The following is a 23,237-nucleotide window of genomic DNA, read 5'->3' as shown; positions in this document are numbered from 1 at the left end:
ACGGTGAGGCCAGAGTGTAAAACAGAACCTGCCATGGTCTCTCTGATAGCAGCGTGTTTCCTGTTAACTGCTCCACTGTGGGGTTGCCTCCTCCTCACACCACCGTAAACCAGCTGAGAATCCACTGCCAAACCAGGTGTGGTGGTTTATGCTTGTAATGTAGCACTCAGGGGAGCGGAGCAAGATTGCCACAAAAATCAAGGGAACCTCCTAGACATGGAGTTCTAGGCCAGTCTGGACTACAGACCCTGTTTCAAAAAGCCCAAGGGGCCAGACGGATGGCTCAGCCTCAAAGCTTGATGACCTACTTAGATCTCTAGGACTCACATGGTAGAAAAATACACTCATCAAAAACGCGTCATGAAAAACAAACAGTAGCTGGGTGCGGTGGCGCACGCCTTTGATCACAGCACTCAGTGAGGCAGAGGCAGGTGGATCTCTTGTGAGTTTGACGCCAGCCTGGTTTACAAAGCAAGTGCAGACAGCCAAGGCTATACAGAGAAACCCTGTCTTGAAAAACCTAAATAAATAGTAAGTAAACAGCAAACACCGGCAAAGGAGGGAGATCATCAGATTAGGTAAAATTGGCTCAAAAGAAATAGGAATTTAGATTCCCAGCAATAAGTGGCAGAAACCCAGAAGGCATATAAATCATATAATTCAGGTATTCTACACAGAATTAGATTGCTTCTAACTCTCAACTAGACCTCAGAAACCTTAAAGACTTTCCAATGTCACTTTGTTAAAGTGCCTAAGATGGTTGGAAAATAAGAGAAACACTGGACAGTGAAACCCTTGAGACAAACATCAGCAGAGACAAATGACAACAGATCCCAAATTGCATACGTAACAGACATTTTATTAAGTTTCTATAGGAGACGATAACATCAAACTGTTTAGCAGAAATCTGTTCAATCGAGAGGCCAAACGGATCCAAGGAAGATGAAAATTAAATAATTAAATAAATCAAAAGGCACTATGACACCACCTAAACCTGCCACCACACTGGTAGCAGGCTAAGGAAGACTGCGCTACAGCAAGCTATCTAATGTGAATGTTAGCAGTTACATAGCAAGAAGCAAGTCTGTCTTACAGAAGAGTACGGTACAATGGTCACTGAGTCCAAGATATTTGGCCAGGAAAGGGTCAAGATAGCTGAAGGTAGTAAAGTCAAATCGAAAGGGAACAGATGTGGAGAATCCAAGCTATAGAGTTAAATAGATGGCAATGGATCAGGCTTCTTCCTCCCATAATTAATTACTGCATTGAGCTACCTGCCCTGCCTTACCGGGTGCTCAATTACTAGAACTCTGTTTAAGGATGTTCAGGGTTCTTGCTGTAATGTAGCATAGACCTCTGAAAATGGATCACATATAGGCGGGCTTTGTTGCTAGTTATTCTGAATGAAGAAAATCCCAAAGCATTCATTCACATGCAATGGGGTATGAGCTTTGTCAATCATATTCTAAGGACCATGTGGAATACTCTCAACAGTCTATATATCCGTCAGCAGCTGAGCTCTAGTTAAAGTTGCATGGTTCACAAAATAAACAAGAAAGCCAGGATGAAACAGTGCAAGCAGGACATCCTAGCAGTTAATAGCAATCTGACTTTCTCCAATTTAGGATAAGTTCTACTGTATCTAATGTGGGATGTAAAAAACTACACTGGAGCAAGCTGGTTCTTCTGCTCACCAAATACCAAGAAAAACAAGGGGCGGGGTTGGTTTGATTTTCAAAATGGTTAGGAAGTTATTCCATTATAAAGGAACATGGCTGAACAAGTAGGAGACAGATTCTCCATTGTGGGTTCTCCTGATGGCTTCTGCAAGGATCATGGATATGTCAATCACCTAGAAAGGCAAAAAAATGCATCAGGTTAGTATGCAGGGACAGAGTGTGCTGGCCCATCTACAACCTATATGAGCAGCCTGGAAAGCAAACTTAACTACAAATTTAGAACCAGCTCCTATTTTTTACTATAGTCATTTAGGAAAAAGTTAAGATGCTAATAATACAGGATGAGGGGGTTGGAGAGATGGCTCAGAGGTTAAGAGCACTGTCTGCTCTCCGAAAGGTCCTGAGTTCAATTTCCAGCAACCACATGGTGGCTCAAAGCCATCTGTAGTGAGATCTGGTGCCCTCTTCTGGCCTGCAGGTGCACATGCAGGTGGAGCCTTGTATGTATAATGATATATAAATGTTAAAAAAAATATACAGGACAAGATCTGAGTCAAGATCATGAAAACAGTGAGGCTGTACAGACCAAGTACATGCCTATAGCAGCTGATGAGTTGGTTCAGCAGTTCAGAGCACTTGATGCTCTTCTAAGGAACTAGAGTTCAGTTCCTAATACATGACAGGCATAACTTAGATCCAGGGAATCTGATGGCCTTTTTGGCCCTCTGGAGGAATGTGTACATACGTGGCATGCTTGCATACACATGCACATAAAAGTTAGCCAGGCCGTGGTGGGGCACAACTTTAGGCCCAGCATTTGGGAGGCAAAGGCAAATGGATCTCTGAGTTCAAGGCCAGCCTGATCTACAGTGAGTTCTAGGACAGCCAGGGCTACATAGAGAATCCTTGCCTTGAAAAACCAAAACAAAACCAACCAACCAAACAAAAAAAGAACATGCCTATAATCTTAGCCCTTGGGAGACTGGGGCAAGAGGATTGCAATAGGTCTTAGAGTATCGTGGTCAATAGTGCGCTGTATTTTTGTTTTTCAAAAGACCAAAGCAGAAAGAGGCTGGGGAGATGGCACAGCATGTAAGACTGCCAAGAGTAAGCCAGGCGTGCTGGTGCAAGCCTTTAGTCCCAGCACTCGGGAGGCAGGTGGATCGTTGTGAGTTCGAGGCCAGCCTGGTCTACAAAGCGGGTCCAGGACAGCCAAGGCTACACAGAGAAACCCTGTCTTGAAAAACCAAAAAAAAAAAAAAAAAAAAGAGTGCCAAGAGTGCTTACTTGCTCTTGCAGAAGACCTAAATTCAGTCCCTAGAACTCACATGGACGCTCACAACCACCTTTAATTCCAGTTCCAGGGGATTCAATGCCATCTTTTTATACTTTTTTTACTTTTTAAAGATTCATTCATTCTTTCTTTCTTTATACAGTGCTCTGCCTGCATGTACACCTGCAGGCCAGAAGAGGGCACCAGATCTCATTTTAGATGGTTGTGAGCCACCATGTGGTTGCTAGGAATTGAACTCAGGACCTTTGGAAGAACAGACAGTGCTCTTTAACCTCTGAGCCATCTCTCCAGCCTCCTCCTCCTCCTTTTTTTTTTTTCAATGCCATCTTTAGGCCACTGAAATTCACACAAGTGCACACATACAAATACTTTTTACAACATTAATTAAAAAGCTTAAAAAGCTGGATGTGGCACTTGAACCCAGCACTGAGAGGCATAGGCAGGTAGACTCTGAGTTCAAAGCCAGCCTGGTCTACACAGCAGGACCTAATAAATAAGCAAGCAAAAAGCCTAGAGGAGGAAGCCAGGCCTTTAGCTACTTTGGAGGGAGAATCAGAATACCCTCAAGTTTGAGGCCTGCCTGGGTAACATAATGAGACCAAATCTTAAACAGTACAGACAAAGAAGAGCTCTGGGTCCAGTCCTCAGTGCCAAGAGAAAAAAATGAACAAAAGATGGCTTCAGAAATTCAGTGGGAGAGTGCTTACCTACACCAAGACTTTGGGTTCCATTTCCAGAACAAAACAATAAAGAGAAAACCCAAAGAACTTAATCTTCATTCTTCACATATCTGACACACCTTACCACCTGATTCATCTCATCTCACCTGTATCTTGGAGCAATGTTTCATCTTGTCCTCTTGAGGTATAGTATTGGTGACAACGACTGCTTCAAAACATGCATTGTTGATGCGAGAAATGGCTGGGCCAGAAAAGATTCCATGAGTCAAGATAGCATAAACTCTGGTGGCTCCAGCTGAGAGAAGTCTAGAGGAAAAAGAACTAATTAATCTGATATTCACATACAGAATCTGAATTGGGATAAAAGAAAAATATTAATTTGTCATAACAATATCAGAGACAAGTTTTTTCCCCACTATTCTAGAGTCTGACAAGGAGAAGATCAATTGTAGACAAACATCGTGTGTGTTCACAACAGGCCCTTCTGGAACACAAGTAAAGGAAATGTAGCAGGCACTGTCTTCTGATAAGGTCACTGAGTTTGTTAGGAAGGTTCTGCTCTCAAGATCTCATTAGTCAAGCCTAAATAACCTCAAGAGTAACCTGCAAAACCACACCTGGGCCTAGAAGTCAGCACATGAATTTTAGGGGAGCTGGGGACACAGTTCTGGCCATATCAGGGAGCAAAGTCTGCACCAAGTCTTATCATGATAGAACCTATAAAAAATTTCCAGTGGTAATCTGTGTTCTTTCTCCTTTCCCACTGGAAAAAAGAGAAATGCCCTTCACCATAACCTGGAAAGCTACATGATAAAGATATGGTATCTTTATTGAAAGTCTATGACCTTGAAAATAAGCTTAATGGTGCAGGCCTTTAATCCCAGCACTCGGGAGGCAGAGGCACGCAGATCGCATGCAGATCTCTGTGAGTTCGAGGCCAGCCTGGTCTACAAAGTGAGTCCAGGACAGCCAAGGCTACACAGAGCGACCCTGTCTCGAAAATAAGCTTAAGCAGGAACACTTGCATTTGACTGTGCTTGCTGCCCAGTCTGCTGACCTGAATTTGATTCCTGTGGAGCCCATAGGGTGCGATGAGAGCACCATTACAAAGTTGTCCTCTGCCTTCCACATGCTTGCCATGGCATGTGCACATATGTACACATACAAAATGAATAAAAATATGTAAAGGATAAGACAACAGTATATAATATTGAAAATATAGTTAACGTCATTGAATTGGATGGTGAAAAGGGCAAACTTTACCAATGTTTTGATTATGCTTCAACTTATGATTTTAGACTTCATAATGGCAAAAACATACTATGTATTCAGTAGAAACCAGATGTAGAATTTTGATCTTTCCTTCCTTGGTCTAGCAATGTGTGATCTAAACATTGTCTCACCACAGCTCCTTGTCAACCATGTTAATTATGAGGGAACACAACCCAGTCTATGGTAGATTGTGTTATTAAGCAAGGAGTTTTGGAAGGTAACATGTATATGACGGATTTGACTTTTGATAGTTTCAATTTATTAAGAATATACTGGATGTAAAAGCAGTGTGTTTATAAAAATTAAGAATCTGGGCCAGCCTGGTCTACAAAGCGAGTCCAGGACAACCAAGGCTATTCAGAGAACCTCTGTCTTGGAAAACCATTAAATAAAAAAGGAATCTGTAATGAGGAGTACTTACTAATCGATATATATTAAGTAAAAGTTAGTATGACCAAAATATCCCAAAGCAACTTATCCCTTGTTTCAGAAAGAGTCAACAAGGCAGTAGATAGCTTTTTCCTTCTAACTACTAGCCCCACCAGGCTGTACTCACTTGTCAGCAGCATGACAGATTGTACCACAAGTGTCAGCCATGTCATCCACGAGGATAGCCACCCGATCCTTCACGTCTCCTACCAGCACCATGCGGTCCACTTCATTGGCCTTCTTCCGCTCCTTGTGAATCAAAGCAAAGTCCACATTCAACCGATCTGCGATGGAGGTCACTCTGTAAAAGAGAAGCGGTACAAAGTTAGGTTAAAGACATGTCTGTGGCTTCTAAGGCAAAAGGAGCTTCCAAGAGTGGGAGTGTAGTTTAGGATAGACAACTTGCTTAGGATGCATGAGACCCTGGGTTCCGTCTCTTGCACCCACTAAATAATGGGATGGTTTTTTTCCCCCTAGGGGAGAATAGTCCTTGAAACCAAACCAGATCCTAGAACTAGAAAAAAAAGCAACCATCATTGACATCTCAAAAAACAAACTGGATTTTATGGATTAATGCCTCTGTAATATCAATAGCAGTTTAGAAATATATTACTTAAACGTCTACCATTTCTTATGGGGATGGTGTAGTCATACCCTTCACCAGTCCTGGGAAGCAGTGTATGCTAAGGTATATTAGTTTAACTGATTAAAAGCAGAAGGCAAGAGAGATCTTATTAGCTAGTGCAGGGGGTGCATAGATTGTCCCAATTTCTGTCATGGAAGACTTGTGACTCTAGAAGTGATGTGACACATGAACCAGAAGCAGGAGGAGTGGAGCAGAGCCCACCCTTTCATCTCTCCCCTGATGGTGGTAAAACTACCACCGATGGTAAATATCAACTGTACCTGGTCACCAAGCTTGGGATTCCTTCTACAAGTGCTAGAAAGAAAATTAAGCCAATTAACCAGACAAGCAGGGCATGCCACTATACAGCCCAAATTATCATCAAATGAAAAGAGAACTCGTGTTTTTTTTTCTTATGAAAGATAACAAAAGCCAGAAAGCCCATATAGCTCACTGAGCAACGCATCTGACCTTTAAATCTAGAAGTTCAAGGTTCAAATCTGTCCTTTAATGAAGGGCTTGTTGGCACACTCCTGTAACTCAGGGAGGCAGAGGCAGGCCGTTCTGAGAGTTCGAGGCCTTGTGCTCTCTATTACTACTGGTTAGACACCTAACATCAGAGCTAGCCAATTTACTTGGTTTTTCTTCTTTCTTGAGACAGGGTTCCTCTGTGTTAGCCTTGGCTGTCCTGGACTCACTTTGTAGACCAGGCTGGCCTCAAACTCACAGTGATCAGCTTGCCTCTGCCTCCTGAGTGCTGGGATTAAAGGCATGAACCATGATGTCTGGCTGCCAATTTGCTTGGAATGATGACATGCAAGATAATGCATAATTAGTTACTGCAAGTGTTCCAAATTGTGCTCACAGACGAACACACTCAGTCACCAACAAAGCAGAAAGGGCTTGGAAAAGTAATCCACACACCCTTGAGTGGAGAGCTACTGGGATAATTACAATCACACTGGGATCCTTACCTACTCCCCAACCCTGCCAAGACAGACATGAGCACCGCTCACTCGGGAAATATCCCATCACTATAAAGTAATCAGAATGAAAAGGAATTACAAGGAACAGTAAGTCATTTGCAGAAAATAATATTCTTATGTTAAACTTAAAAAGTAAAAGCTGGCCTGCTTGATTATCTCAAGTTAACTATTTTGCAAGTCCCAAGAAAGACGTGAAGATAATGCTTAAAATGACAATGTGTAGTCGGGCATCATGGCGAGCACACCTGTGATCCCAGCACTCGGGAGAGAGAGTTAGCCAGATCAATGAATTCAAGGTCAGCCTGCTCTATAAAGTGAGTCCCAGGACAGGCAAAGTTGACTGACACACACACACACACACACACACACACACACACACACACACACGAAGTGTGACCAACTGCCTATATGGGCTATTTTATACCGTCACTAGATAATAACTAACTAGTGACTAAACGGAGTCCATCAAGCTATATATTTGGTTGAATAAATCAAGTTCTCAGCTTATTAATTCCACTGAAGTTACTTAAAGATATGGTTGGGAAAGATTTGAATTGTTTGCATGACTAAAAAGCAATCTACTAAGAAAATCTAAGGGTCTACACCATCTGAGGTATAAAGTATTATAGCTGCTAATCCCTGGCAATAAGTTTGGTTAAAAAAATGTAAGGTCTTAGCTTTAAATTAAAATACCATACTTTATTTCACACTCTGTTTAATATTTTTTCTGCCTAATATTTTAATCCAGGGATCAAACAGCCTAACCAATAGCTTTGTAAGAGGTATGTAAAGCTCACTTATCCACTACTATTGGGTTTAAGGATAAATGCCATTCATTGCAAATGAAATCTCCTACTCTTTCTGATAACCTTATAGCAAGCGTTGTTATCTCTGTAGTGCCAAGTCACTAATGTGACAGTCAATCCAATAAGACAATGATTATTTTTCTTTTTGAGACAGGGTTTCTCTGCGTAGCCCTGGCTGTCCTGGAACTCTGTAGACTAGGCTGGCCTTGAACTCAGAGATCCTCCTGCCTCTGTCTCTCAAGTGCTGAGATTAAAAGTGTGCACCACCACTGCCTGGCCACAGCACATTATTTTTAAGACCAATAGTAATTACAACCATACCTCTTGGCCCCACCAGCGTCAGGTGAGACAATAGTACAGTTTCTCCATTCAGATATATTCTCCTTTATCCACTTAAGGACGGCTGGCTCTGCATATAAATTGTCCACTGGGATATCAAAAAAGCCCTGGAGAAAGAAAGAGGCTGGGTCAAGTTTTCTCTTATTTTTCTTCTCTTCCTTTTATGACTGGCTAACAAAGAAAGTAGATCAAGAGAGATGGCTCATCTGACAAAGGTATTTGCTGTCAAGCCTTGAGGAGTTTGCTCCCTGGGACTCACATGGGAGAACTGACTGCTGAAAGTTGTCTTCTCACCTCCATGCACACACTTCAGCACATGTGTGCCCAATCAACAATCAATCAATGTAATTTTTAAAAAAGGGCTGTTGAGATGGCTCAGTAGGTAAAGGAGCCCAAGTTTGATCTTGAGGTCCCATTTGGTTACAGAACTCCTGCAAGTTATTCTTTTACCTCCACACACACTTCATGCATGTACACACACACACACACACACACACACACACACACACACACACACACACACACACACACACACCAAATGTTTAAAGGAAACAGTAACTTATATAAAAAAAAATACCTTACTGCAATATTCAAAGTATTGGAAAGGCATGCCCAAGGTGGTAACTATAAAAACAGCTTCCTTCCTGGCAAGATCAGCAATATTAGCCCTTAGCCAACCCACCCACACCTGACCACAGGAACAGAAATGAACTTTTGTAAACAGTCAAGTTCAAAGCCACAAAGCTGGGCGTGGTGGCACACACCTTTAGTCCCAGCACTCCAGAGGCAGAGGCAGGAGGATCTCTGAGTTCCAGGCCAGTTTGGTTTACAAAGAGTTAGTTCCAGTTTCAAAAGCAAATCAAGTGCTGCATGCCTGTAATCCCAGCACTCAGGAAGGCAGAGGCATGCGGATCTCTGAGAGTTCAAGGCCAGCCTAGTCTACAAAGTGAGTCCAGGGCAGTCAAGGCTACACAGAGAAACCCTGTCTCAAACAAACAAACAAACAAAGACAAATCTAAATAGAACAAAACCAGTCAAGTTCAGCCAAGTACTACAAACTGCCAAGCCAATGATCAGATTCACAACCTACTTACACTGTTTATGCCACTTGGTGTTTATGCTGCTCCAACTGGTAAAGCAGCTAAGAGATAACATGACATATAAATTCAGTGGCAACTATTTATAATCATACAGAATAACTCAAAATCAGGAGATGTGTTTAAATTCTAGTTTACACAAACTGGTTGTATTTCTCAATTAAGTTGCTTCTTTTTTATAGGATGAGTTTACTCCTCTGTCTCATGCACCTCATTGTACTGCCAGAAGATCCAAATGGTAATAACCTGGTGTTTAAGGTTTGTTTGTTTGTTTTCCGAGTTTCTCTTTATAGCGTTGGCTGTCCTGGACTTGCTGTGTAGACCAGGCTGGCCTTGAACTCAGAGATCCTGCTGTCTCTGCCTCCTGAGTGCTGGGATTAAAGGTGTGCACTAGCACACGCAGCTTGGGAGGGAAAAAATTATATATATATATATATATATATATATATATATGTTTTTGAGACAGGGTTTCTCTGTGTAGCCTTAGCTGTCCTGGTACTCGCTCTGTAGACCATGCTGGCTTCGAACTCACAGAAATACACCTGCCTCTGCATCCTGAGTACTGGGACTAAAGGCATGCATCACCACATCTGGCTCGGAATTCAGTCTTCCTGCCTGGGCATTCCAGGTGCAAAGACTATAGGTATGCACCACCGTATATAGCAGAACACTTCTTTAGATAGTATAAAATAAATGTGGCAATTGAGTTCCCTTGCCCTGGCCTTGTATGAAAAATCTTATGTCTGTAGCTCTAAATTTAAGACTGATTATTCTAGGGGAATAATCTTGGTAACAGCTACCACTGCCATCAGTTACACCAGTCATCAGGCAAGCATACCATAGACTTCATATTTTATACCCACAAAAATGAACATGTATTATGCTAAGTAACTTGTCCAAGGTTATAAAGTTAATGTGTTAGTATGTTTAAGTAGAAGCATTCAAAGTAGTTCTAATCGCAAAGCCTGTCTTCCCACAATACCAAACTGCCCTGCGAACTTGCTTCCGCTTTTAGCCTCCACTACAGGTGTGCTGCCATGCCTCTCCTCCCACCTTTCTAAGTCTCAGTAGTTAGCTTCCACTGGTACCTGAATTTGAGATGCATGTAGATCCATGGTGATAATATGATCCGCACCTGCTACAGACAGCATATTTGCAACAAGCTTAGCTGAGATGGGAGCCCGGCTCTGAATAGAAGAGAGCAAAGGAAAACAAAAAGCCAAGATGAAAACAATTCATTTGCTTGAGAAAAGGTTATCAAGTGCCTGTGTGTAAGACATTATGTCACCATGAAATTCATGAGAAGAGATGTGGCCATTGAGGTCGGAGTAGACTATAATCTAATACAAACAAAGTAGTACACTATAATTCCAAATGACGATACAAATTTTAGTAAAGAAAAGTACCTTCCTACTTCTGTTTTCTTAAATTATTTTAGGGGTGTTGCTTTGTAGTCTAGACTGGCTTAGAAGTCTTGAACCTCTGCCTCAGCAAGCCCCCTTTTTTTTTAGATGGGGCTTCTTTTGTGTAGTCATGGCTATGCTGAAATTCAATCTGTAGACCAGAGTGGCCTTGAGTTCAGAGACCTGTCTCTTCCTCTTTTGTGACAGGATTAAAGGCGTGTGACACCGCCGGCCAGCTGGTGATTAGTCTTAACAGAATTAAGCTAAATGATATTTAAATAAAATATATAATATAAATGCACTGTTTCCCTCCGCCCCTACCGCAATTTCTGTGTGTAGCCTTGGCTGGCTGTCCTACACTCACTTTGTAGACCAGGCTGGCCTTGAACTCACAGCAATCTGCCTGCTTCTGCTTCTGCTGGGATAAAAGGTATGTGCCACCACACCCGGCTATAAATGCACCGCTTTTAGAAATAATTATATGCCTGCTGATTAAAAGACGGGGCAACACTTAAGGAGATACCATTTTGGAAGGCAGCTATGCTCACCACTATACCAAGGCTACACCTCAACAATATCGCTTTTCAAAATGCTCTGTAGTCAAGGGCTTTGTAGCTTTGGATGATGTCTCTCTTTCCCCTACATTCAAAAGATTATGAGCTGAAGGAATAACTCAGTGGTAGGGTACTAGCCTAGCATTAAGCTCTAGATCTGATCTGATTTTTTTTAAAAAATTCCATTCCTACCTTATCCTTCTTATCCTGGCGGGCATAAGGGAAGCATGGGATGACTGCAGTAACCCGGCTGGCTGACGCAATCTTGCAAGCATTAATCATGATCAAAAGCTCCATAAGATTGTCATTTATCTCACCGCACCCACTCTGAACAATGTAGACATCCTCCCCACGTACACTTTCTCCAATTTCCACACTAAAATCGAAAAAAGAGAACGAACATAAACAATAGATTTTTCTAAGCGCCACACAGTCACAGCATCAGCATTGATATATGCTATGGATGAGTTAAAGCCCCATGTGGACATTGATCACGTCAGACTTGGTGAGAGTCCATAAAGGAACCTGTATACTGGAAGCAGCTTACTGCCCGGTTCATTCCAGTCCACTATACAAATATTCGGAGTTTATAAATGTGACACAGCATGAGAAAGATTGGTTGACTTTACTCTAAAGTGCTTATAAAGAAGTAATTGCACCATAGCTTCATATGCTGCCCATCAGATACAGTATCAAATCTGATTATCAAGAGTGTCTATTAGAGTCTACACATAAGGAAAGTAGGAAAATCCTAAGGAAGTAATCATTACTGTTCTGTACCAATGTTGTATAGAAAAGACAGTTCCTCCCTTACTATAGTGACAGTTCACTCAGATATTAAATACTCATTATAAAACTAAGTTCCTCTACTAGGAATATATAATGGTGAATGAAACAGATGTGGGCCCTGACCTCATTCTACGCTAACTACTCTGACTTAAGCAGGAAGTCTTGCTAATTACTCTGACCTAAGCAGAAACTCCAGGAGTGCTCTGGAGGGATGAGTCAGTCTTTACAAGCATGGACTGGCTGTGTGTAGCGGTTCATACCTTTAACCCCGCACTCGGGAGGCAAGAGCAGGCGGCTCTCTATGAGTTTGAGGCTAACCAGGTCCATAGAGTAAGTTCCTGGATAGTCATGGCTATGTAGAGAAACCCTGTCTCCCTCCCGCCCTCCCCAAAAAAATCCAAACCAAAACTACACAATCGGGTGAATGTTGGTGGTATCCATCTGCAGTACAGGTATAAGACAGGGTAGCTACAAAAAAAAAGAGACCCTGGGGCTGGAGAAGATAGCTCAGGGGTTAAGAGCACTGGCTGTTCTTTCAGAGGATCCAGGTTCAATTCAAGCATCCACGTGGCAGCTCACAACTCTCTGTAACTCCAGTTCCAGGGGATCTATGGCACTAGGCACGCGTGTGTTGCACATATGTGTGCATGCAGGCAAAATACCCATATACATAAGCCACCTGAAAATAACTTAAGAGCAAAATGAAGAAAAACCTACAAAATAAAAAAACAGCTAGTTTATGAGAGAAAAATCAATACCACTGATAAACCTCTAAGATAACCAACAACGGCTTTGTAGGTAGGGAGGCGGAAAGACTTTGGGGAGGTGAGAATATGATCGAAATATAGTATATGTAAAAATTTAAATAAAAATGCCACAAAACTAACATCCAGCTTAATTCGAGAATTCAGCCAGCATTTTAATGTAACTAATGCTAATTTTAGTCTTTTCCAGAATCAGATGAGAAGGAAACAGGTTCCAACTCAATTTTATTCCAATACTAAAACCAGATGAAGGCACTATTAAAAGAAAACCACTGGAAGAGGACCAGGAAGAAAATCATCTCAGAGCAAACAGAAAATACCCTTTTGGTAATTAATAGGGGTGTTTTATTTATCTCAACTTTTAAAAAAAGATTTATTTATTATTATGTATACAGTGCTCTGCCTGCCAGAAGACGGCACCAGATCACATTACAGATGGTTGTGAACCACCATGTGGTTGCTGGGAATTGAACTCAGGACCTCTGGAAGAGCAGGTGATGCTCTTAACCACTGAGCCATCTCTCCAGCCCCTTATCTCAGCTTTCATCAGTGTATACTGACTGTTACATTATACCATAGCTTTTCAAGAAAGCTATAGTTCGCAGAAAAATGAAACAAACTATAGTCAGAAAGCTATAAGACACTGAGTAAGAGATATACTGCATATTTTCCTCATTTTTTTTTTTACAAGTGCCCATAAATCTACAATCAACTCAAAATTCATTTTCATGATACTGGAAATAAAACTCATTATTTTGTACATGCTAGGCAAGTGATCTACCGCTGAGATATAATCTGCTCTTAAAATTCAAATTAATTAATTAATTAATTAATTAATTAATTTATGTATTTATTTTGAGACAAGAAAGGACTCATGTAATTCAGGATGACCTACAATTTACTACAGAGCTGAGGATGATCTCAAACTTCTGGTGTTTTTTTGTTTATTTCAAGACAGGGTTTCTCTGTATAGCCTTGGCTGTCCTGGACTCACTCTGTAGACCAGGCTGGCCTCAAACTCACAGAGATCCACCTGCCTCTGCTTCCCGAGTGCTGGGATAAAGGCATGCAGTGCCACACCCGGCACAAAATGTTTTGTTTAAGTAGTGTCACTGCCTTGTTTTTCAGTGTGCCCCTTTGTAGCATGGGGATATTAATGGGCTATTGTCAGTATTAAACCAGTGAAACCAGCACTCAGGTGGCAGAGGCAGGTGGATTGCTGTGAGTTACAGGCCCTATCTCAAACTTCTGATTCTCCTGCCACTACCTCCAAAGGCACCATCATGCCTCGTTCAAAAATCCAATTTTCATAGCCCATGCATATAATCAAGACAAATTAGACTAGACAGTGAGCTCCAGGCCAGCCTGGGCCACAGTTTGTGACCCTGCCTCAAAACAGCTAACTAAACAAATAAATAGAAAAGAATATAAATATGCATCTTTATACCTGCGTATCTCTCAGCTAAAGATAAAGTGACAGAAATACAAAAAAAAAAAAAAAAAAAAAAAAAGACACTTCTATGGTCAGTCAAAAGAATCTACTTTGATTGTGTGTTCTCTGAAAAACTATGTAATGCTGTGAGGGAACTTGGGAGAGTTTCAATTTCTGTTGTTAGCCTGAGAAATTGCTCACCTCTGAGCCAGACTTGGTGGTATACACCTATAATTCTACCTCTTAGGAAGTTAATGAACAGTAGTGAAAGCCAAGGCTACATACCTTGTGTCAAAAGAGGTATAATAGTTCATCTCAAAATATCTTCTCCTCAGCTCATCACGTACCAGTTACATCCTCTTTCTTCATATTCCTTGGATGTGTCCTTTCACTTCCTAGCCTCTATAGTTCTTCCTGATATCTGGAATGGTTTTTTTTTTAATATATAAATACCTTACCCACTTTTTAAAGTCTCCAATTACAATAGCTTTTCTGATAGTTTTATTAAATTGTGTTTAGAGGCAGTAAGAATAAACGAGCAGAGCTAAGGAGCTAAGCTTAAGTGGTGGTATCCCAATATTCAGGAAGTCTTGGGTTAGATCCCATGCAGGTATGGGGACAGCCTTGAATTCCAGGTTGAGATAAGAAATTGGGTTATATAGGGAATTTGAGGACAGCCTGAATTCTGTCTCAAAAACAAAACAACCCACTGTTTGTGTGTGTGTGTGTGTGTGTGTGTGTGTCAGTGGTTAAGAGCACTTGTTGCTCTTGCAGAGGATCCAGGTTCTGTTCCCTGCTCCCACATGGTGGCTCACAACCACTCCTGTTACCAGTTTTAGGGAGTCAATGCCCTAGTCTGGCCTCCATATACACTGCTTGGCATAACATGTGGTGCACAGAGGCAGACATGCAGGCAAAACACTCACATGTGGAAAATAAAACTGAAGGAAAAGAAAGAAAAAAAAACATAAAAATACCAACTAATTCTATTCAATAGATCTTATTTGCATTCTAGTTCAAACATACTTATATTAAGTATATTTAGCTGGGTAGAACAATACATATCAGTAAACCAAAAACTCATGAAGCTACAGCAGGAGGATTGAGTTAGAGGCTAATCTAGGCTACAAATTAAAGACCCCATCTCAAACAGAGAGCAACAGTTTAAAAAAGCCCAACGAAACCGTGGTCCAGTAAGATGGGTCAGCAGGTAAAGACAATCTCTGAAGAGTCTGGCAACCTGAGGTCAATCCCCAGAACCAACCTGGTATAAGAGCCAATTCCTTTGCGTTTCCAATCAATCAATCAATGGAAAGAAATGTAGTAAAGAAGTCTTAGGTGGCAGCAATAAAGAATTGATAGTAGTCCAGCTGATAAAGGTGCCTGCCACAAGCCTGACCACTTAAATTCCATTCCTGGAACCCACACGGTGAAGAGGAGAGAATCAACTTCCAAAAGTTGTCTTCTGAATCCACACTTGCATTGTGGTGCATGACGTTTATACTTGCAAACAATAAATATGTAAAAATTTAATTTTAATATTTTAAATTTGAAAACACATAGAGAACTGAACACTGACTAGTTCTTCAATATTAAGAAATTAGGGTTGAGCCGGGTGTGGTGGCGCATGCCTTTAATCCCAGCACTCGGGAGGCAGAGACAGGCGGATCGCTGTGAGTTCGAGGCCAGCCTGGTCTACAAAGCGAGTCCAGGACAGCCAAAGCTAACACAGAGAGACCCTGTCTTGAAAAACCAAAAAAAAAAAAAAAAAAAAAAAAAAAAAAAAAAAAAAAAAAAAGAAAAGAAAAAAGAAATTAGGGTTAATTTTTATGTGTGTCTAGGATGTGTGTGTGTGTGTGTGTGTGTATGTGTGTGTGTTTGTAGGTGTGAGTGCATGCCTTCAAGTCAGAGGACAATCTTTTTGTTGTTCAACTGCTTTGTACATGAGGCTAGCTAGCTACAAGCTTCCAGGCATTCTTCTGTCTTTACCTCCCATCTTTCCAGAGGAGCACTTGTGGGTGCACCCAGCTTTAAGTGGGCTCTGGGGATTCAAACTCAAGCTATGTATATTTGGAAGGTTCTATCACAAAAAATTAAATAGGAGCTGGAGAGGTGGCTCAGTGGTTCTTAGCATGGACCTGAATCAATCACCTGTATATAACCCCAGCGCCAGAAAATCAGATACCAACATACACAAGTGGCATACATTTGTGTGCGTACATGTACGTGCGCGTGCGCGCGCACACACACCACTTGGTTGGTTCACAACTATTAGCTTATTAATAACTGCACCAGAAAGTATCCTTTAAAGTTCACATAGGTCAGAGAGGTCTAAGAAGGCCTTTCTACAAGAACTACTTGCATATTTTCCCAATAAGGCCTAGAAAGGCATGGCACAATACAGGAATCACTGGCTTCATATTTATGGTCATTGGGCACTTGAAATGTGGTTAATATAGCATTTAAGGAGCCGAGGCAAAAGGATCAATTCAAGAGCAGCCTGGGCTACACAGCATATACGAGGCTAGTTTAGACTAAGTGAGACCTTGTCCGAAAACAAAACAAAAAGCAACTCCAACCAAACATGGTTGATGTGACTATGGAACTGAATTGATTATGTGATTTACTTGGAAAATACACTGCTGATTTTTAAAGAGAATATAAATAAAATTGATAGCATCTCCAACATTTTCATAATGATAACATTCTGACAGTATAGTAAAGGGCCAATGAGAATAAGTATTAAGATTAAAAGAGCCTAGTGTGGTAGTCTGAAGAAAGGATCTTGGATCCGGGGGGTGGGGGTTAACCTGTTCTAAAGCAGGCAAATTTGTCTCAAAAATAAAAAGTGCTAGCCAGGCATGGTGACACACTTACACTCTGAAGTATGATGGCTTGAGTCTGAGACCTGACTCCAGCTCGCTGCAGTGACTTTTTAAAAGGAATTCCTGGGATCTTTTTCTTTTCTTTTGGCTTTTTGAGACAGGGTTTCTCTGTGTAGCCTTGGCTGTCCTAGACTAGCTTTGTAGACCAGGCTGGCCTTGAACTCACAGCGATCCGCCTGCCTCTGCCTCCCGAGTGCTGGGACCACGCCTGGCTCTTTTCTTTTCCTTTCTTTCTTTCTTTCTTTCTTTCTTAAGAAACAGTGTCTCAAGAAGTATTTCTAGCTGGCCTAGAACTCTCTATCTAAACCAGGTTGACCTTGAACCCTGAGGTCAGCCTGCTTTATCTGGCTGGGATTAAAGGTGTGATATTTACTCTCTCACTTTCCTTGAGAAATTCCCTGATTTAAAAAAGCTGGGCGTGGTGGCGCACACCTTTAATCCCAGCACAGAGGCAGGTGGATCGCTGTGAGTTTGAGGCCAGCCTGGTCCACAAAGCTAGTCCAGCACAGCCAAGGCTACAGAGAAATCTTGTCTCGAAAAACAAACAAACAAAAAAAGTACTTGTTCTGTGGCTCATGGAGTCCAGACCAAGTATTTTCTACAAGTGAGCAACTTCAAAGATGGCTAAACCTGTCTTTATTCATCTTGCATATTTCACCTCCTTGAATCAGATCTCCATTCTCCTGACAGTGGGGGAAGAGTAGAAGTTGGGTATAATGATTTCCAATAAGGTCAGCTTTGTCCTCTATACATGTCACCAGAGGTCAATCTGAGGCTGTAGATAAAGGACAGAGCATCATGTGCTCCACAGAGTCACTTACTAGTGTCAGACTGTTTGATTAGGAGGTACAGATAGACCATCTGACCAAGGGCCAATATCCAAAATATATAAAGACCTCAAGAAATTAAACACCACCAAACCAAATAATCCAATTAAAAAATGGGGTAGAGCTGAACAGAGAATTCTCAATGGAGGAACATCGAAAGGCTAAGAAACGCTTAAAGAAATGCTCTATGTTCTTAGTCATCAGGGAAATGCAAATCAAAATGACTCTGGGATTCCACCTTACACCTATCAGAATGGCTAAGATCAAAATCTCAAATGACAGCACATGCTGGCGAGGATGTGGAGAAAGGGGAAAACCTCTCCATTGCTGGTGGGTGTGTGAACTTGTATAACCACTTTGGAAATCAATCTGGTGCTTTCTCAGAAAATTGAGACTAGTGCTACCTCAGGACCCAGCTATGCTACTCCTGGGCATATACCCGAAAAATGCTTCACCATACAGATAAAGTAACTCGAAACTTTATCAATTATTTTTTGCAAAGTTCTTGGCAAAATTATGATTCATTTGTTCTATAAGACTTATATGTATTTTAACAAACCCCTTGCTTTAAGAATATAGTTTTGGCTGTGTTGGTGCACACCTTTAATCCCAGCACTCAGGGAGGCAGAGGCAGGAGGATGTCTTGAGTTCAAAGCTAGCCTGGTCTACAAAGAGAATCCACGGCAGGCAAGGCTAAACACAAAGAAACCCTGTCTTGACAACAACTACAACAAAACCCAAAAAAGAAAAAGAAAAAAGAATATACTTCAAGCCGGGCGTGGTGGCGCATGCCTTTAATCCCAGCACTCGGGAGGCAGAGGCAGGCGGATCGCTGTGAGTTCGAGGCCAGCCTGGTCTACAAAGTGAGTCCAGGATGGCCAAGGCTACACAGAGAAACCCTGTCTCAAAAAACCAAAAAAAAAAAAAAGAAAAAGAAAAAAGAATATACTTCAAAGCTGGGCATGGAGGCACACACCTTTAATCCTAGCACAAAGGCAGAGGAAGGCTGATCGCTGTGAGTTCGGTGTCTAGAACAGCCAAGGATACACAGAGAAAACCAGTGTCGGAAAAAAAAATATGTGTGTGTGTGTTCATGTACACGCATATATTTCAAATCCCTTTTATTGAGGTGGGGGTTGAGTTGAGGAGGAACAAGGTTTCACTGTAGCCTGGGGCTGGCCTGGACCTAACTCTGTAGATCAGGCTGATCCTGCTTGCCTCTACTACCTAGGGCTGGGAATAAAAGTGTGTGTCACCATGCCTGGCTTCAAAATCCTTGCAAATGAGGTATTAATTATGAAACCTCATTGTCTAGATTTTTCCACAGGAGAGAAAACATTTTCTTTGTCAAAACAAACTCCATCATTTTTTACAACACATGCCAACCAAAAGGAAAAGGGCAAAAATTTCCAAAGAACAGTCATTCTCCTTGTCAGACTAAACACCTAATAAGAGCAAATGATAAACCTAATAGCAACATTAGAAATCATTCCTTAAATTTTATGTGTTCTAGGGCTGGCATGTAAGGTCTGAGGAAGTACAGTCAGGTCTTGAGTTCCAAGGCCAGCCTGGCCTATACAGCTAAATTCTAAGCCAGCCAGATGTATTCCCCACCACAGAAAAAACGAAACAACAAAAAACAAATAAAAAACAAAAACTCAAAACACTTAGGAATTCATCACCCAACTGCCACTACCATTTAAAACCATTTAAAAACCAACAATCCAGCCATTTTTCTTTTTTTAAAGATTTATTTCTTTATTATGCAGTGTTCTGCCTGCATATGTGCCTGCATGCCAGAAGAGGGCACCAGACCTCATCATAGATGGTTGTGAGCCACCACGTGGTTGCTGGGAATTAAATTCAGGACTTTTGGAAGAGCAGACAGTGATCTTAACCTCTGAGCCATCACTCCAACCCCAATCCAGCCATTTTTTCAAAGCCAAACTTAGAGCTAAAACTTATATTCAGCTGGGTGGTTAAGAACACAGGTTACAGCCGGGCTTGCTAGTGCACGCCTTTAATCCCAGCACTCAGGAGGCAGAGGCAGGCGGATCGCTGAGTTGGAGGCCAGCCTGGTCTACAAAGAGAGTCCAGGACAGCAAAGACTACACAGAGAGACCCTGTCTTGAAAACCAAAACCAAAAAAACCAAAATAAACAAACAAACAAAAAACCAAAACCAAACCAAAACAAAACAAAACAAAAAAAAACCACCACAGGTTACTCTAGCAGAGGACCTGGGTTCTGATTCCTAGCTGTCACATGTTGGCTCAAAAATCATCTGTGTCTCTAGTCCCACGGGATCTAACACCTTCTTCGGACCTCAGCAGGTATTAGTCTCTCACACACACACACACACACACACACACACACACACACACACACACACACACACACACACACACACACACCTAAAAAGCCTTATTATCCAAGTTGGGCTTAATTAAAACCAGTCAGTAAAAAACTAAATTTTGTTCTTTTCTTCTTCCATGACCATCATCACAAATACAACCCCAGGTTCTGGTGTGTTGCACTGTGCAGAGATCAGAAGCACAAAATATTCTTCATTTTTTTCCCCTGAAAACATAGGAGAAAGATTTACCAAAGGGGTCAAGGAACCTATAAATGAAAACAAAACAAAACAAAACAAAACAAAACAAACCAACCAACCAACCAGTCAAATGAACAAACCCACATACTTATCTCCTAGCTAAGCTGTTGTTCTTAAATCTAGGGCTGTTTGGCTTTCTTTATGGAGGCCCAGGAGTAATAATGGTCAGAGATTAAAAACAGCAGCTTGCACACCTCTTTTGACTAAGGCATTGCCTGGTTACAGATGCTATCAGTGTTTGCACTATCATTTGCGTCACAATTAACAGCATTCTAATCCAGGAAGGGGCCATTCATTACAGATGAACTTTAACTAGCTAGCTCTAATATATATATATATATATATATATATATATATATATATATATATATATATATGGAAACCACTTTAAAGTAAAAATACAAAACATTTAGAAACGTCAGAAAAAAATAAATCTCATGTAATTTAACGGATCATTAGCTTTAAAAAAAATGACCCCTACCAGATGACTGTAAGATTGTAGGCTGTATGTAACGCACACCTAATTAATCCCAGCACTCGGGAGACAGAAGCAGGCGGATCATTGTGAGTTAGAGGCCAGCCTGCTCTACAAAGTGAGTCCAGGACAGCCAAGGCTACACTGAGAAATCCTGTCTCGAAAAAAAAAAAAAAAAAAGATTGTAGGCTGTGGCGGTAGTAAAGGCTCATGTCTGCAAGCAGGCAGAAAGAAAAGCAAGAGGCTGAAGGAGCTTCCCCCTAAAGAAAAGCCTAAAAAATATCAAAATAAACCAATGAAAAAGGATTATGGCCAGTGTTCTGATCTCATCTACTACGGGAAAACAATAAAATACAGTGAAAACAATAAAATACAGTGCATGAGATCTAGAAGATTCCATACAAAGCTGGAAGGGGCGCTGAAAGAAGCAGCTAATCAAGTTATCTCTTACATGGTCCAATACTGCATGTGGAGGATGAAAGTGGGGCTAGGGAGTTTTGTTCGTAATTAAATTATCTGAGATGGTCTTACTATGTGATCCCGACTAATTTAGAATTAGCTCTGTAGACCAGACTTGCCTCAAACTTGTAGTTTGCTATCTTCCTGCTTCTGCCAGTGGTGTGATCACAGGTGTTGTGACACCACACCAGTGCTGGAGTTTTAAGGCAAAGCATCCAAAAAAAAAAAAAAAATTCCAATTTCAATTCGCTGTTTGAATTACCTCGTTCCCTGCATTGTCATTTTGTCAAGTTATTAATATTCACGTGTAAGTCGTTCCCTAAATATCTTAGGCACTTAACACTGAGAAGCGGCCGCTATGGGGGACGGAAGCGCTGGTGGGTGTATTATCTGTGATCATAGCGGCGTTAGGAAATGTCAAAAAATTCCAACTCGACAACTATGGTTTCCTTTCGGGATGACTTACGCGGAGATGCTAAAGATCCGGGATGCTGAGCTAAAGCAACCACTTTATCCAATCAACTAGATTTAACTTAAGGGTGAGTCGATTCCTCAACAAACAGGATAGGAAAAGCCGACGCGTGCCAATCTAAGGGAAGTGGTAATATTTTCGCGCCCTCAGAACATGTTTCCCTTGAGACCAGATTAAAACGATACCATTTCGGATCAAAAAGCTTTTCGATTCCAGGAGAAAAAAACCAGGAGGAGGCTCAGAACGCAGTATGGTCTCTGATATACACCAGACAACGCACTGGAAAGCGAGCCGAATACAGCCTAGTGTGACTCCACACTGAAGCGACAAGCCACGTGTCCCCAAGGCCGAAGCTAAGCGTTGGTACGCCCTCCCAGAGGCTCCAGGAGGCCATTACCCCCCCACACACACATTAGGTCTTCCATCCCCAGCCTTCAAACATAGCGGCTACGCCTCGCCCTCCCCCCCCTCCATCTTGGTTCCACCTGAACGCGCTGCGATGATGAACCCGACCCTCGGGCTATGTAAAATAACGGAACAGTCATAGGGGTAAGGTAACCTCAGCTGTCCTTTTCTGTCCTCCCTCCCTCAGTACCCCAGATCTCCCACGGCCGCTCCATCCCCCAAGGTGCCATTGCCTGGGCAGGTGAGGCACACTCGCGATGGCAATTTCATCCTTACCAGGTCTCCTGGTTGCTGAATTTCTTAGTCACCACCTTGCCTAGCTCCAGGCCCAGGCGGTCAGCAATTTTCTGGGATAAATCCTGGTGGGAGCTCCCACTGAAAATTTTGATATTCGGCATCTTTGGCAACTACCCAAACGCGCTCTACGCTCAGTGGTCACCGCCGCCGCGGAGACTGGAACTGAAGTAAGCCGGGAGCCTGAACGCCTAAAGCACCGCGATACTATTCCGCCATCTTACATTCCCGCCCAGCGTGCTCTAAATTACCCAGAGGGGGCGGGATCACAAAGGATGTTCTCCACCCATCCTTTCTGGATTGGCTGACCCAGAATGGGGGCGGAGTCTTCCGGTAAGGTTGCCGCCCAACCACTGTCTCACACTGGTAATTGGCAGAAAGGCGTGAAAGTGGCAAGACTAAGAAGTAGCCCCGCCTTCTTTGTAGCACCGCGGTAGGGGATCGCTGGAAGGCAAAGGGAAAATTCTCTGGGTGTGAAAAGATGTGGGTGGAGGGATTCTACTGATGCATAGGGCTAGGTCTTCCCCCTAAGTGGGAAATCATCCCTAGTTCTCTTTTGTTTCAGGTCAAGAAACCAAGTCTGGTGTGCATTTTTCTTTTAAGTATATCTGTTCTAGCAGGATGGTAATCACGTGAGTGTGCAGGTTTCTATTCTGAA

At 42.0% G+C, this 23,237-nt stretch overlaps 1 protein-coding gene across 1 annotated transcript; it reads right to left on the bottom strand.

Moving 5' to 3' along the window:
• Positions 1 to 819: 819 nt before the first annotated feature.
• Prps1 (phosphoribosyl pyrophosphate synthetase 1) lies at positions 820 to 22,832 on the bottom strand. Its single transcript, XM_051141434.1, has 7 exons — positions 22,562 to 22,832; positions 11,357 to 11,540; positions 10,296 to 10,394; positions 8,093 to 8,217; positions 5,482 to 5,655; positions 3,800 to 3,959; positions 820 to 1,852 (listed from the first exon to the last, which is right to left on the bottom strand). Exons 1-7 carry the CDS (start codon positions 22,681 to 22,683, stop codon positions 1,760 to 1,762), a joined length of 957 nt encoding a protein of 318 aa, XP_050997391.1. The 5' UTR covers positions 22,684 to 22,832; the 3' UTR covers positions 820 to 1,759.
• Between the last annotated feature and the right edge of the window lie 405 nt (positions 22,833 to 23,237).

The sequence above is a fragment of the Acomys russatus genome, chromosome X (assembly GCF_903995435.1).
Source record: "Acomys russatus chromosome X, mAcoRus1.1, whole genome shotgun sequence".
In the NCBI taxonomy this organism is placed as follows: Eukaryota; Metazoa; Chordata; class Mammalia; order Rodentia; family Muridae; genus Acomys; species Acomys russatus.
This window is presented reverse-complemented; position numbering and strand designations above follow the sequence as displayed.